A 15756-nucleotide genomic window follows, 5' to 3' on the forward strand; every position below is an offset into this window, starting at 1 on the left:
CAAGCTGTGCTTCCTTAGGGAGCAGACAGAGCTGGGGCTTTCCTCCCACCCCTCCTTTGGAGCATTACTTCTTTCCAACAACCTTGGCTCTGTAACGTTGTAGGATTATCTTCAGCTCTAAAGGAAAAAAGTCAAGCCTGCTGCATAGCTCTTGTTTCCATCTTGGCAGTGGCAGCTTTTTCTTTTTTTAGCTTTCTAGAGGAGCCAAAGCTAAAGGTTGAAATACTTCTGCCTTTTGCACTCCTGCTGCTGCTCTTTGTAAGTTTCAGTTAGCTGAGTCACACCAGTCCTCAGAGTATTAATTCTCATACCTCTTCCAGTTTCAAACTAGCAGATGCAAGTGTTTTGCAACTGTCAATAAATTATGTAATGTAGAAAATGAAAGTGTTGGACAAAAAAAAGAAGTCATGAAATGCTTTTATTTCAGTAAAGGTCAGGACAAAAGCCAAAACATAGCCAGGGAAGAGTTACTATGCAAGAACATCACAACTGCTCTCAGCTCCATTGCAATCCATCTCTGTACAGTCTCTCCAGGATTCTGTATTTGGAAGTTTAATGATGCCAGTGGTGTCATACTTCATGCACTTACCTCTTTAATGTTTACAAAGGCTCTTCAAGTTGTTAAAAGCCACACATTAAGAAGTATTTTATAAAAATTAAATATCTGAAGAATTTTCCAAATGAGACCAGCCCAACTTAGACTGGAGTGTTCTTGTCATATGTTTCATAGGCAAACTCTTCTCTATGTGCTCTGTCATTTAGCAGACCAATAAAATCAATCTCCAGCTGGAATGGACCATCTACTTTATCTCCAATGGTGAATCCAAGGGTTCTAACCTAATTTAAAGACACAGAGGGTAGAACAGTACTTAAAACATTACAATCAAACTCGGTTGGATCTCCCACTTCCGTATTTTACACATTTTACCATTCACAGCCATCTTCTTTAAACTGGTATTTGTTCAAAATGCAGCAGCATTTTTTAAGGCTTGAACACTTCACTACTCCATTTTCAATACAGTGCTCAGTGGGAAATGATTCCACATTTGCCTTTCTACCACTGTGTAATAAACCCTTAATTTAAAATGGCCTGAGCCTAAAGCAACAGTTACTTTTATCCTTCATTGATTGTGTACAGCCCCTTTCACCACACTTGGGTTTCTAAATTTTCATAAACTCACATCTTATTAAATACATCTTTGTTTTTCTTATTCATGAAAGAATTAAGGATGGACAGGATCATTCTAGATAAAGTGATGCACCATCTACTTTGTGAAAACACCAAACCAGACATTTCAGAACTTAATTTTAAGCTGGCATGAAACTTAATTACTGAGTTTAATAGTAAGAAAAGGTTCTTAGCCACTGGAATCTCAATTAGAATAATGTTATTAATATAAGAATGCATAGCATGCTTTCTATTAGCCTGTGGCTTGTCTGAATGCTGCCTCAGCTCTCACATGTTACAAAACACCTCCACTGTTAACAGCTCAGTCGATTCACAAGTATAGACCACCTCATGAACTGCCCAAAGCCTGGCTGAAAGTGCAGGTCTGAGCAGTGCCAATGATTTTAAGGACTGCTATGAGTTTGGGAAAATAATGCCCAGGATGTGTCAGATGAATAAATGTGGACTGAATCTAAACATATATTGCAAATATATGCTAAATAAATAACAGAACAAAGCTGGGTAAATGCAACTGGCACTACAATGATACTGGATCATTGTAATGCTTTCAATGCTATTCCTTCCTCAGCAGCAAGCTCCATAAGTAGACCCTTGGTTTTCAGAGCCCAGAGAGTTTTTAAAGCTCCTTTCCTCCAAATCACATTGTTAGAGATAACCTATGGGAGTCACCTAAACTCTCGGCTCTGAAGAATCTAGTCCTTTGCAAGCCCTAGATAAATTGACTGTTTCCTGCCTTTTTTATTTCTATTTAACCATTATTTTCTGCCTTTCCAGGTTCCTAAAAAAACATACATTAGTACCATGAGGGCCATTCATTTAAGAGTTGGACTTGATGGTCCCTGTGGGTCCCTTCCAACTCCAAATATTCTGTGTGTGACCAAGACATTTTATTAAGATTTCTTAAACTACCTTCACACTGCTTCTCTGATTTTTGGGTTTCTTTAAAATATGTTTGTAAAATTACACTGCAAGTGCATAGTTTTTCCTGTCAAATGCTACACATAAAATAACCACCAGCAAAACTTCAGTGGAGGATGCTTAGATCAAGTAACTGATTTGTCCCTTTAACTCCTAGTAAATATTTTTGAATACCCCATATAGAGCTTTATGTTTTCATTTACCATACATGAGAATAAGTACCTTATAACATGAAGAGGCCCTTGAATTTCAAATTCACAAACATTAGAGAATTTGTAAGTAATCTATATCAGTAAATTCTGATTTTCTTACAGAACAGTTACGTGCTCCTTATACTGCCTTTTCAAACAAAGCCTACAGAAAACTTGCCTTGTCTAACCAGACAGGATGCTGGTTATCCTGGACTCTTCCCCGACTGGACAAAAAGAATTTGGAGAACGGAATCTGACATAAACAAAACAAAACAACATCAGACTTTAGTGTCACTAGTATATAAAATAGAAACTTAGGGAAAAGAAAATAATGTGTTAGTAAAGTAACACTCTGCTATATTTGGTACTAGCATTGCTTGGGTACATAAAACTGGCACAAAGAAATGGGCCACATTAACCCTTTCAACTGGCCATTCACAGCCAGTTCCAGGTCCACCCTGTCCCATGGCAGCCGTAGCCATCCCACAGGAGCATTACCCTGTAAGGACACAATGGAAGGCTGCAGCACAGAAGGTGGCTGTTTACATCGAGAATATCTCCTTCCAATAACATGAAAACATAACCCAGAAATTCCTGCAAAGTCCAGCATGGATACATACTGACAGCTCGTCTGTACCCAGGCTGTGGATTTCACAGTGCAAACTTCATACTCAGACATCAGTACCTCTAGCAAAGCATTTCAGGGATAACGTGAAAATTTATTTGAAAGTAGTGGGAGCAAGAAAGGAGGGCTGGCTGGTGGCTGGTGTGGGTGAGATGAAAACATCCAAGCCAGCAATGACACTCCAACTTTAAACCTCCTGGCTCCTCATCCGTGAAACAGCAGGCTGTTCCCAGGTGATTGGACAATGGTATCATGGAGCACTCAACACCAGTGCATAAGGATGTGCAAACCTCCCTGTTGTTGTCATCAGACAATTACAAAAGGACCCAAAGTTGCACCAGGAAAGAGCTGCAACTTGCACATCTTAAAAATATTATTTTGTGTCACAGAGTCAAGGGTGACAAATGACAAATCCCCAACTCTTGAGTGTCTGACTCCAAAGTGTTGCACTACATTAGGAAGGGTGAAGCAGTACGACATGAGAGTCTCTTCTGGGTTGCACAGGAAAGCAAGTTTTATTATTCCTGATCTTTTATAGACAGGTCCGAGAAGGTCTGAAAGGTAAAACTCTCATTGGTCATTAAATCAACACATCACTATTATTGGACAATTAGGAACAACACCCCTTGACTGTTTCTTGTGAGTAAACAACAAGGATCCAAACAACACCTGTTTTCCTTCTCCAAGGACTGTTTGAACTCCTTCTTATGATTTCTCAGGCCAGAGTGAGAACTAGTTTCACACAGACACTGTGCTCCCTGCCTGCTTTCTCACATTCAGCATCCATACAGAGAGACTGTGAGTTAAGCAAATCTTGTTGCATGGAACAAATCCTACATCAGCCTACACCCATTTGTAATACAGATAAAATGGTTATCACAGAGAATATTCCAGGCAACACCTGCTAAGTTTCAGTTGCTGTACCTGTCCTATTACTCCAGTAAGAGCCAAGAGTAGCCATTCAGAGGAACATACGGTGGATCAACTCTTTAACACAATTGACACAGTGCGCCCTCCCCTAGTGCACTTTTGGGAACTCCCAAAGGCACATGTCTATTGTATAATGAAAATGTCGAGTAGACAGCAATAGAAACAAACTGGGAAGGTTGAAAGAATTCCCCATCGCATGTTTTAGTCAGGACCTCAAGACAGTCTCATTAGTTTGAAAATTTCATTAGCTCACCTTTATTTCCTCCCAGTACGGGCCTCCTCGGGTGAACATGAAGTAGCTGTAGAGGTCATCCTTTTGATGAGAGAAGTAAGGGTCTGTATAAATGTTTACCATCCAAGGTCTGCCATCACCACGGACACGTAAATACAGAGTGTTGAAATTTGACCAGTCATAATACTTCTTCCTGTTAAAAGATCCCTACAAATTATTGATAAATAGAATTATTCCTTCTTAATAGAGGTACACTTCCGTTTTGAGGAACAGAGCATTGTTGCTTTGATCATTGCCCTTGTTACTGTATCAGTATCACGCCCTTGTTACTATAACACAGTGAACACTCTGCACTTGTTACTATGTCAGGTAGTGTTTACTGTAACACGGTGAACACAGCTACTCTGTCACCACCCTGGCTGCTGAGCTCACTGAGTTTCCTCCAGCACCTTGGCTGCTGAGCTCACTGAATTTCTTGAAGAATTATATTAGAGACCACAAATTGCAATATTGCTACTCTGAGGACCCACGCTTTCATGAAAAGCCACAATCTTATAACTATCAGAAATCAGACCTCTTTTCTAGGACTGAAATCACTACCAGACAAGTACACAAATGCTACAGTGGTAGATCAACACTTATGTAGTTCACTAAGTTTAATATTCTGTGGTCAGTTCTAGATAATTCAGAAGTGATGACAGGAAACTGAAGCAGTGAAATAATTTATCCCCTTTGATAACTTCCCAATTGAAGACTAATGAAGACTGGGAGCATTTAACATTTTCCAATATTTTCTTTTCATTAGCTGTGTAAAATAATAAGATTGCAAGCATGTCTAATTCTTTATTGCATTTTTTCCAAAGATCTGAAAAATCCTGATGTTGTCATTTGCATGCTGGCATATCCAAGAGTCTTCAGAAAGGTACACTGAGGTCACTTGCAATGAGGGGCAGGGTTATTCTTGGCCAGAATTGCCGAGAAGTCAAAATTAGTACCAAAAATTCAGATGTTTCCCCTTTATTTTACAGCACTACTATGGTTACCTCTCAGCTATTGCTCTACCAACTCATCTTCTAGGTAACAGAATAAGTAGATTATGAATATATAAATATAAGGCCTACTTGATTTTGTGCTTTTAACAGTTTTGAGCTTTTCTACTTAAATAAAGATGGATTGATACAGTCTCCTAGTTGAGAATTAGGAGGTGAAAGTTTGAGTCACATTTGCACAAGTCAGTAGCAGTCCTGAGAGTTAACTCAGACAAGACTCCAGTTGCTGTTCCACTCATCTGATCCAATGTCACCATTTAATCAGTATTCATATCTCTCTCATTTACCCATTGATTTTGCTTAATGATATTCTCTGCTCCCCAATATTCTGGCCCAGAAATTATTTTACCTGAGTACTTGTGCCAAGATACAAACAACAGAACACATTAAATGTTTAAGGATTTTATCCAGCACATGAAAATGTTCCTTTGCTTTTAAAGGTACTTAGAAATAAGGGATGAAACAAGCAGTACCTGTAGTAAGCACACCCATTTCTGGTTCTATTTTGCTCAATTCTGAGCTATCAAAGATTTGTGTCTTGCTTTTTCTCATGTACAGTAGGAGGCAGACCTTTAAAAAGTACATTTCAAAGCATTGTTTTCTGTTCCTGTGAGAAAATGAATTCATTCACCCTAACCAAGTCTGATGAATAAACCAAGTTAAAGCCCAGAAAATTCTTACTTCTGACACATTCAATTAACTTCAAATTTAGAAAGATGTCTACTTTAATCATACCAATTTTGGATATAAAGATTCATTCCAGATCCTTCATTTGTAAGGATGCTGCAAACAGGTCTGTCTATTATACATATGTAAATGATCAAATATGTATTCCTTTTCTAAGAAAGGAAAACAAAATCCCAGAAGTTGTTTAAGTTCCTTTCAGGTCAAAGTGGGCACAGCAGCAATTACATTTCTGAGAGAAAATGTAGTACTCCTGAAAGTGATCAGCAGTAAAGAGCAGACCACTTGCTGTCACTGGGTTTCCACAAAGACCCCCAGATTCAGTAGCAGAAGCTGTGCAAATATGGAGCTGTACTTACCACTGCCGGTCTGGATCTCATACTGCAATATCCACTGTATTTTGTCTCCCCATCACGAGGTACTTCTGTGTTGAGGGTTCCATACAGAAAAGCAGCCTGGTTATTCCTACCCAATTTGATGTAAACTTTACTTTTCCCTCCAATCTCCACATCAGAGGAAATAACCCATTTATTTAAATCTTCTTGGCTCCTAAACTGCCACAACACCCTTGTTTGTTCCAACAAGTGGTGACTTAATGGATGGCCTCCAGGTCCTTGTAAATAATCTTGGGTTTCCTTCCTCAGCAAGCTTAGCTGAGTCTTTAGGTGATCAATGCCCTTCTTAAAGCTGAAATCAGCATTCTTCCAAGACAGCTTTTTCTGAGGCTCTGCCCCTGGCCTCCTGTAGCTGCTGTACAATTTTGAATTGCTGAGGAGAGGTCCAAGTAAGGAGAGGAAAACCTTGTGCCTGCAGCATCCTCCATGGAAGGAAGCACCATTCAGCAGCATCACAGCCAGAGCCATTCTGGTAACTTGAAGAATTCACATCCAGTAAGGCAATTAATGGGTTTAAAGTTAATTTAACAACAAAATTAGCATTCAGAGCTATCTTACTGTAGTTGATATTCACCTTTAATAAAAAAGAGAAAAGGTTATAAAAAAATTACATATGGGATGCTTGTGAAACCATTTAACTTTTATAATTGATACTAGCTAGGAATGCAAGTCATTGGAAAACAGAATGAAAAAAACCATTAGGAGTGACACTTCCTCAGAGCTCAAATTTACTTATTGACTTCCATCCCACGCTTTCCCCTCTTCCCATGGTGTGAAATCCACATGCAAATAAGAAAACCCAAGTAAACTACTTCAAATAAAAATGAAAATAAAAAAGAAAAAAACATTTCTCTTCTTCCCTTCTACTGTAAATAAGTTTAGTTGTTATGAATAACACCAGCAAAAACAACCCATGCAGGTTTCTAAAAGATGACACCTATATAACTAAAGTTTTATTCCCTGTGTGAAAAATCACAGATTCACAACAGACAGGCGCTGCTGCCACAGAGCCAAAAATTACAATCTCATCTAACACAGAAGACGAGACTTTTCAAATATGAAGTCCTGCAGCAGCCATACCACATTCTTCTTCCAAGTCATCCTTAATATACCTGTTTTAGGATTACAGAGACATTTGCAAAGACCAAAAAAGTTTAACACGAAGGACTGCAATTCAATAGGTCGTTCTTTCTTCAGTAAGGCTTCCAGAAAACTCTGCTCAATGGTCCGCACAAAGGATATTTTCTCTTTCTTGTAAAATTAGGCAGGGTGTTTTTTGGGTTTTCTTTTCATGTCACAGAACGAACCCAAAAATTATGTCACATGCATTCAGCTGCTCTGAGGTTTTAAGAATAGAGCCAGGCACTCCACTCATATCCTCTATATGTCACTCACCTTCCTTTACTCACTGTAAAATTTACTACTGCTCTTTTCACACTCTAATTATGCCTAAAGCTACAGGGAAGGAATTCACGTCTTGCTCTATCGGGCACTTCACAAGACCGGAGGGCAAGTTCGCGACCAAGAAACCCTGTCTCCTCATCGCTTCACAAGTACAAGAGTACCAGAAGAGAACGGAGATTTTGAATACATTCTGCTTTATCCCGGTCTTTGTCCCTCGGCAAGGCTTTAGCAGCCGCCGGTGTTGTGCATGCCCGATGCACGGCCCGGCAGCTGCGGCGCCCCGGCTTCCGCCACGGCCCCGCTTGCGCCGCGGCCTGAGCCCCGGGCCCGGATCCCGCCCCCACAAATGAACGCGGCAGGCAGAAGCGAGGCCAGGAGGGGGGTTCGGCGGCCGCGGCCTCTCCCCGCAGAGCGGCCGCCTCGCCGCTCCTGCTCCGTGACCGACAGACCCCGGCGCCCACACCGCCTCACCTTCCCGCCGCCGCCGGGTCCGCCGCGCCCGGGCCGGCCAAGGAACGGGCGCCGCGCCGCTCCGTTTCCGCCACCGGCGACAGCGGTCACCGACGTCCAGCCCGGGGCGGCGGCCAAGGCGCGATCCCTGACCCGCGCGGATCTCCGGGCGCCTCAGGAGCGGCCGCGGGGACAGCGCGCGGCTCCGCGAGGCGACAGCGGCGGCGGCACCGCCCTCGCCCCGCCCCGCGCGCCGCGCATGCGCGGTGCCCTTTGTGTCGGGCGGGCGGGCGGGCGGCGCGGGTCAGGCCGGGCCGGGCCGTGCGAGCGCCGCCGCCGCCGCCGCCGCCGGGGCGGGGAGGGGGCACCGCCGGCTCCGCCATGGTGAAGAAGCGGAAAGGCCGTGTCCTTATCGACTCCGACACCGAGGACAGCGGCAGCGAGGAGAACCTGGACCAGGTGCGCGGGCAGGCCCGGCCCGAACGCGGGGCCTGGGATCGCCGGCCCTCGCGAGGCTCGGCGCCGCCATCCCTCCCTCGCTCCCGCCCGGTGGTCCCGCGCCGCTCTCGCCCTCCTCAGCCCGATGGGGCCCCGCGGCCGCCGTGGGGAGAGCCCGCGCCCCTCCGGCGGGTCCCCGGCCCGCCCCTGGCAGGAGGCCCGCGTTGGCGGGGGCTCTGCAACGGGCCCGGAGCTCGGCGCCGGCGGGACGGAGGGGCGGTGGATGCTCCGGGGCGATGCTCCGGGGCGGTCTGTCCCTGAGAAAGGGTTAGCGAGGCCCGGCTGCCAGCGGTCTTCTCACCTCGAGTAGTGGGGGAAAGAGGCCCATAGGGCTGGGCAACTTTTCCAGGTTACTTTGGCACGCTGAGAGAGCAGTGGCAGTCCCTGCCTCCCGTCGGGGCAGGCGGGCTCCCGGAGTATTAATGCGTGTTTAATGCGACCCCTCAATCTTAGTGACTGCGCTGGGGGAGCTCTGTTGATGGGAAACCAGCCTGTGGATGTAAAAAGGGGTAGTATTTATTTATTTGTCATCAGAGCATCTCCAGGGGTTGTAAGTGCGATGTCTGGTGTGAGTTCAACCGTGCCAGGGTTGCAAAGGGAGTGTCTCCTCTTTGGAGCGGACTGCTTTCAAAGACTTACCTTTTGGTGTAGCAGGAATTGATGGTGTGATTCCAATCAAAAATTGGTAAATAAAGACGTTATAGGTGAAGTGTGTTACAGCTTGGTGTTGGCAGTGCTTGCTCTAGGGAGAAGTTTGGTGGATCAAATATGCTGGAGCAAACATGCCTGATGTAATTTATGTGTTGGACCTTAAGAGTTTTTAATATAGAAGCTGTTGCTATGTTGCAATAAAAAAGCCTTCCCAAATGCTCAAAAATACTTTTGCAGTTTGGGGCTTCAGAAAAATCAAATCAGATACTCTATTACAACAAATACAGTGGAGCTGTTGTAGTTGATCTTGCATACCTTTAGAGTCCTTAGGGCTCCCAATATCTCACTGCTAGTGTATCAGTTTGATAGTTTTAAAACTTGAAAGTAGGAGTTGGACTAGTTCTAGCATCAGTCTGACAATCGTAGTGATGGTGGTAGAAATCACCACGTGGTTCTGCATCTGTTCCATCCCTCACTGGCAGCAGGCATCTGCAGCTGTACCTGAGTAGTAGGTGCTTCCCCCTCCACTGAGCTGTTTGTAGCAACTGTAACAGCCGAGAGATGTTTGTGCAAAGATGAAGATCAGCTAGCAGGGAAGCAATGTTCTTGAGATGAGGGAATACTGACCTAAATATTAGATACTCAGTTAACCCCTGCAGATTAAATGTGTCAGCTTCCTGTGGAAATCTAGGCTTGTTGAACCAAAGGGCTATCAACCTTTTAAATACAGTATCTTGGAAACAAGAGTAGAAGGAAAGAAAAAAGGAACATTTCTTGGCTTTAAAGGTGGTGCTCCTCTTCAGGAGCTTCCCAAAGAAAAGCATTACTGAAGTTTCTTCAGGAGCTTCCAGAGGAGATCTCTTAATCATACAAATGTGCTATGTTGATGTTGTGGGGTTTCTTTATAGAATGGTTGGCAAAATGCCATTACTAATAAAAAGTTTCTTTGTTGGTAAATAAGCAGTCAGTTTCTGCACTGTTTATATCCTTATTTGAGGTACTAAATTGTAATCAACTTGTTGAGATAATCTTCCAGTTGTGAAACTAATGGAGACCAATGCAACATCAGCTTCCCAAGACTGCAGAAGTTGGTGTGGCTGTATTTCTACACACAGCTAAGATTCATCAGCCCCAGAGCAATGTTTCTGAGAATAGATTCTGTGTCCCAGACTGCAGAGACAGTAACACAGCTTCAAAAATGTTTGTTTTGTTCTACTGCTTGTGTCACCTGAACAGCAGATGATGAGAGTGTTTGAGAGCCATGTAGTTCTTTGTGTGGGTGCGTGTTGCCTGTGAAAGTGCTTCCTTTTGAGCAGAACAGCTCTTTTAAATTTCACAGACTTTGAGGTTGATACCTGCTCTGTGTCTGTCCAAAGCTTTAAGTACATTCACCAACAGTGAAAAGGAATTGAACAGGCTGACTAAATATTACCAACCATGGTGTAAAGGTGATGCCTAAAGCATTTCCCCTTTAAAGTGTATAATTGCAAACATTTCTGTTGTTTAGGAGAGGAAGCTTCTATCTACTATTTGGTTTTTTAGGGCTAGTGCTACACAGTGTAGATAGGATGGTTTATTACCCCAAATAAGACAAATCTGGACATGACTCTGAAAGTAGTTTGTCTTACATTGTTTATACCAAGAAAATAATGGTACTAATAGTTACTGTGTATCACTTGTTATCATCAAAATCCTTTTGTAGCATCTAGTTGTATTAAAATTGTGTGTGTGCATGTATATCTATGAAACATAAGTAGACTTGTTCCTTAGTAGGTGGAAATAATAATGCTACTGGGATGTGCTCAGATCTTGCAGAGAGCCTGCATGTGCACTGACCTGGATTGTTGAAACTAATTACAACACTTTGAAATTTTGTGTTTTTACACCAGGAGCTTCTGTCATTGGCCAAACGGAAACGCAGTGACTCTGAAGAAAAGGAACCACCTGTGAGCAAACCTACAGCATCTTCAGACTCTGAGACATCAGACAGTGATGATGAGGTGAGTTTATCGTGTTATCAGTGAGATTGCTATGGGTGATTTGTCTGGTTGGACCTCAGTAGTGAAAGTGTATTTATCATACAGTATATTTAGCCTGCTGACTTCATAAAGTAGGACTGGCTGTCAATGATGGAGACCTGTTAGGGCCAGAGAATGTATTTATTTTATTTTATTTTTTTTAATAAATGTGTTTCGAATTCCAATTGTTTACAAAATAGTCTGACTATAGAAAAGGTGACTGCCAGTTTAATCCCACGTTCATATGGTCTGGTGAGCTTCCTGTTTAAAACTAGTGTTTTTCCTGTATCATTCTTGAGTTGAGGTATCAGTGGAGCAGCTAAAGCTGGAATCTGAATTCAGGGAGAGAGGTTTTCTACTTTAGAGTGGAACTTCCCTCCTAAGAAAAGGGTCAAAGCAGGTGGTACTATTTTACACGTAGTGAAACTGTTCTATTTAGCACTTTGATTCTCCAAGAATCAAAGTGCTGTGAACTAGCTGTCTGGCCATTTGGACATGCAGCAGGGTGTGTTTTGATTGACATTTTTGAAGAAAGAGGCAAGAAAGAGTTTAGCATTACTTTGTTCTAAGGTTTGTCAATTTCCTGTATAGCAGTGCTCGTGTGCTGGTTCTGTTTTTGGTATTTCTTCTTGGTACTATGGTACTATGTAGAGACGGTTAAAAGTCTGTGCATCTAGAAAAGAAAATTCAAAAAAATTTATTAAAACAGGCATTGACAAATGTTCTACAGCTATTTGAATAAAAACGATTTCTTGAAAGCTTACAAATACCTTTTGCAAGCTTTCTGCAAATTATAGTGAGGTCATTTATTCTACCAATTCTTAAAAAATTGATGAAGAGATGTTTGGTGTGGGTTTTTGTATTATTTTTTTTTCTTCTGAGATAATAGTAAGGATTATCCATTGTGGCAATTTGCAGATTAACAGGGTAGGGCCAGTGGTAAACTACAAAGCATTCTTTAGTGTAGCAGAGTTCTTCCAATAAGTGTGAGGAATGTGCAGTTTAATTTTCTTACTGAGGCATTTTTGAAATAAATATGCTTGGAACTCTATTCCAAATCAATCATTTTCCTAAAAAGAGTGCTTCTTGTATATCTAATATACATTTAAGGCATAGAGACAGACAAAATTGTGACCAGCCTAGATATATTAGGTTTCTTATTGGGGATCTACTCAGTCTGTCGCTGTGTGTGTTCAGATATGCCGGCTCACAGTTTATTTATTCTATGTGGAGACCAGCTTGTCTGGAAAAAGTAGACTTGGGTATGGAGAGCATGTGGATGATAAAGCCTTCCGTTCTGCGTTTATCTCTGAAAACTGTCAGAAGTTTAACGTGTAATAAGTAAGGTCTACCTTTCCATTACATGTGACAATACGTCTTCACAGTTTGTGCAGACCTTGCAGGTCAATAATGCCACTGTTGCACCCTCTGCATTTGATACTCTTTCTAATCTGTGTATCATTTAAAATTGATACTATGTACTTTCTGACCTCCATACAGCAAGAGGAAAAAGATTTAGAGAAGAGGTAATTAGGACACTTGCTTCTATTCCTGTGCCTGAAATATGCATTCTGAACCGCTGCTTGTCACAGCGGGATGAGCGGCTGGCTTGTAACAGTTCTGCTTCTGCCAGTCATTCCTTTCTTTGCGTCCCCGGCTTTGACTACACTAGTCCTGTTGAATAGCTCAGGTTTTAATAAGTATTCTTGTGGTTGATTTGAAGTTTGTTCAGCCTTGGGGGTTGGGATAGGGGGTCTAAAAGTTGAAATTGTATTATTTGACTTCCTGCAAGGTACAGACCTTGAGGCAAAAGCATGGAAATTGTTGCCCTGGGCAAATGTGCCTAATCATACCCATATGTTTCCACAGAGGTTTTTCAGTGTGCGTGTCCTCTATGATTCCTGGAAAGCACTAAATGTTCCAAGATTGGCACTACATTGCATGTACAGCAAAGAAGCCTAAATCTATTTCAGAGCATAATACAGCTTGCTGCTTTCTTTTAGAGGGAGGAAAGTTTGTGGGGCATAGGGGAGAGAAAAACATTTTGGAATTACTGAAGAACAGCAGGTACAAATCATGCTGCATCTATACAATAGTGCCCAAAGGATGTCTCTGCATCTTTAGTGTTACATTTATGTGTATCAGTGAGAATGCACTTCTCATCCGGATCCTGAGTTCTGTAACACTTAAATGATCTCTGTAGTTCAAATTAAATTTCCTAGCCACAGGACTGAAAGTGAGTTGCAGGCAATGAAATAGGAGGGGTGCTCTGAACTGTTCTGGTAGGGCTGTGGAATGTTCTTGGCTGAATTACTATAGACTTTTGTTCAGTGAGATGATAAATAGCAATGACTGCAGGGCTTTGCAGTAAGGAGAGCTACCTTTGCAAAGGGATGTACTAATCTGGACACAGATGGCTCCTTCATCTTGTGTGTGACCATGTATGCTCAAGAGCTCACCATGTCAAACTGGCAGCTTTCTGCATGTAACCAGTTTGGTGCTAGTCAGGTTACTGCTGGGGCTACCATGCTAGAGGTTTGTGTGTCCACAAGGTGTTCTTGTTACTGACTGAGGGCATTATGGATGATGTTCCTCAGTTGCAGTAGGTTAATTCTGGGCTGTTGCTTTTTCTTTTATTCTGTCATCTTTGCTTACAATGAGATAATTCATTCTATTATGTGGGAAGAGTGGATGACTTCTGGAAGAACTTCACTGACATTAGCGTTGATTAAACAGAAAGCCACAATGCTATGGGAGCTCCCGTTTGTTTCTCTTGAGAAGTACGCTCATTCTAATGTCAGGAAGGGTTCAGTTCTGCCTTTTAACACCTACAGGGTAAGGACAGAGTATCCATCCAGGACTAGAAAACTTAGCATAATGAATGCTTAGTACTCTTCTGAAGTTTAGTGAGGATTATCCTTTTATACCTTTTTTCGCAAATGTGCTAATTTGTTAGGGAGCTGTATAACTGAAGATCTTGTCAAGATCTATGGGACAGGGGAGGACGTGAGCAGTAGTCATGCAGCTAGTGAGGAGATTAGTTTCAAGTAACAGTCTAGAGGGTTTTATGCCTCTTTGTATCTGCTTACTGTGCTTCAACTTAGAGCACTCCAGAAAAGGACAGGTGAGCAGAATATTGCATGTGTTTTTTCTGTTTTGGGGTGTCTTTTTGTGGATTTGTAGAAATTACAGTACTGAATGTTGTCTTTTCCTTTGTGCTTTTATTTTATAATACTGCTTAATTAAGCCTTCAAGAATGAGTGGGTTCTCCAATACTGTGAGGCCTTTGCCATACATTTTTTTCAAGCTTAGGAAATTTGAAGCAGGCCATGCTTTAATTGTCTTATTCACAGCTTATAGACTGTGTGCTTTGTAACTCTGACTTTTTCTGGAGACAGTTTCCTTCAACTACTAATGGGTGTAATAGTAAAGCTTTTCTCAAGGAAGAGAGGTGGTAGTACTTCCTCTGCTCCAAATAAAATGCAATTGCAGATCTGAGCAGCACAAGCTAATGGTATGAAGGCTGTCATGTCCAAATGAGTAATGTGAATAAGCTGTGGACAAAATTGGTATAAAATCTAGTCTGTACCTAAGTTCTTTAAATTGCAAACTAGCATAGGGGTGTCAGGAATAACTTCTTGGAATTTGATTTCTGTAAGCTTCTTCAAGCAGTACTTGAATGAAAGGGTAGATCAGTTGTCTGGTAATATTCTGGCCCATAAAGCCTTTTCTCAACCTGTTCCTGGCAGAGCCTCTTCTGTGGCTTCTGAAGGTGTTTTCTTTGTTTGCTTATTTCTTTTCCATTTTGATGTTGACACCTAGAGTTTCCTCTCTGTGTCTAAAATAGTTCTTTAAGTTTTTTGTTTGCTGGCCTGTTGTCATCATGAAGGTGTTTGAGGCATTCAAATGACAGGTGTAGATCCTGAAAGGCAGGGTAAATAACAGGGGTTTTTCATTTACTATTTAGTTTTAAAAGTAGTGGTAGAGAGCATTTTCCTCCTTGAAGCTCTTGGGGTGCTGTCTAGAGTTTTCCAAGCTTTGAGAAAGCCTGAAGACAGTAAATACCGCCTTATTTTCAAATCTGTGCTTCCTGCTGTTCAGTTCAGACAGGCTGAAACTGTAGTTGCATGACTTTCCTAGTGGACTGCCTTATTTTTTTCCTGTATGAATGCATGAAAGTTTGTGAGCTGAGTTGATATTACCCACCTTGGTGCACTTAAATGCAATGACAACAGGACAGCTGAAGTTTGTCTGGCCTTGAATTGGAAAGGACCACATTGGTAAGGGACCATTCTGCTTTGATGTTGCGGCTTGTAGTTTGCATTTTGCTTATAAAGCCATTGGGTATGGTAAGAGGGAAGGATATAGCAAGAACCAGCTGGTAACCTTTCTTGTGCATCTCTAGCTTGATAGGGGGTTAAAAAAATGCTGGGAGAACCTATTTGCAAATTAAATTCTCAGTGTGTAATGCATTTAGGTACTGTGTGAATAGAAGGAAAGAACAACTACCCAAGTAGTAAAA

General features: G+C 42.1%; 2 protein-coding genes across 2 annotated transcripts in view; one reads left to right on the plus strand and one right to left on the minus strand.

Annotated features, from left to right (window-relative positions):
• Nucleotides 1-399: 399 nt before the first annotated feature.
• Nucleotides 400-8274, minus strand: NDUFAF1 (NADH:ubiquinone oxidoreductase complex assembly factor 1). The gene is made up of 5 exons (XM_015631833.3): nt 8089-8274; nt 6178-6787; nt 4107-4292; nt 2477-2551; nt 400-837 (listed from the first exon to the last, which is right to left on the minus strand). Exons 2-5 carry the CDS (start codon nt 6679-6681, stop codon nt 697-699), a joined length of 906 nt encoding a protein of 301 aa, XP_015487319.1. The 5' UTR covers nt 6682-6787; nt 8089-8274; the 3' UTR covers nt 400-696.
• Nucleotides 8275-8331: 57 nt separating this feature from the next.
• Nucleotides 8332-15756, plus strand: part of RTF1 (RTF1 homolog, Paf1/RNA polymerase II complex component) — a 29363-nt gene continuing 21938 nt past the window's right edge. The window contains exons 1-2 of the mRNA XM_015631621.3: nt 8332-8526; nt 11106-11216. Of these exons, the coding sequence (XP_015487107.1) occupies nt 8449-8526; nt 11106-11216 (189 nt within the window). The 5' untranslated portion in view covers nt 8332-8448. The remainder of the gene's footprint in view (nt 8527-11105; nt 11217-15756) is intronic.

Source organism: Parus major, chromosome 5 (genome assembly GCF_001522545.3).
Source record: "Parus major isolate Abel chromosome 5, Parus_major1.1, whole genome shotgun sequence".
NCBI lineage: Eukaryota > Metazoa > Chordata > Aves > Passeriformes > Paridae > Parus > Parus major.

Coding starts and splice junctions, on each gene's coding strand:
- NDUFAF1 (XM_015631833.3), bottom strand. CDS start 6,681: ATGGCTCTGGCTGTGATGCTGCTGAATGGTGCTTCCTTCCATGGAGGA. Junction 2,552..4,106: donor CGTACTGGGAGGAAATAAAG/GTGAGCTAATGA, acceptor TGTTTATGTCAG/ATTCCGTTCTCCAAATTCTT. Junction 838..2,476: donor ATCCTGTCTGGTTAGACAAG/GCAAGTTTTCTG, acceptor TCTTTAAATTAG/GTTAGAACCCTTGGATTCAC.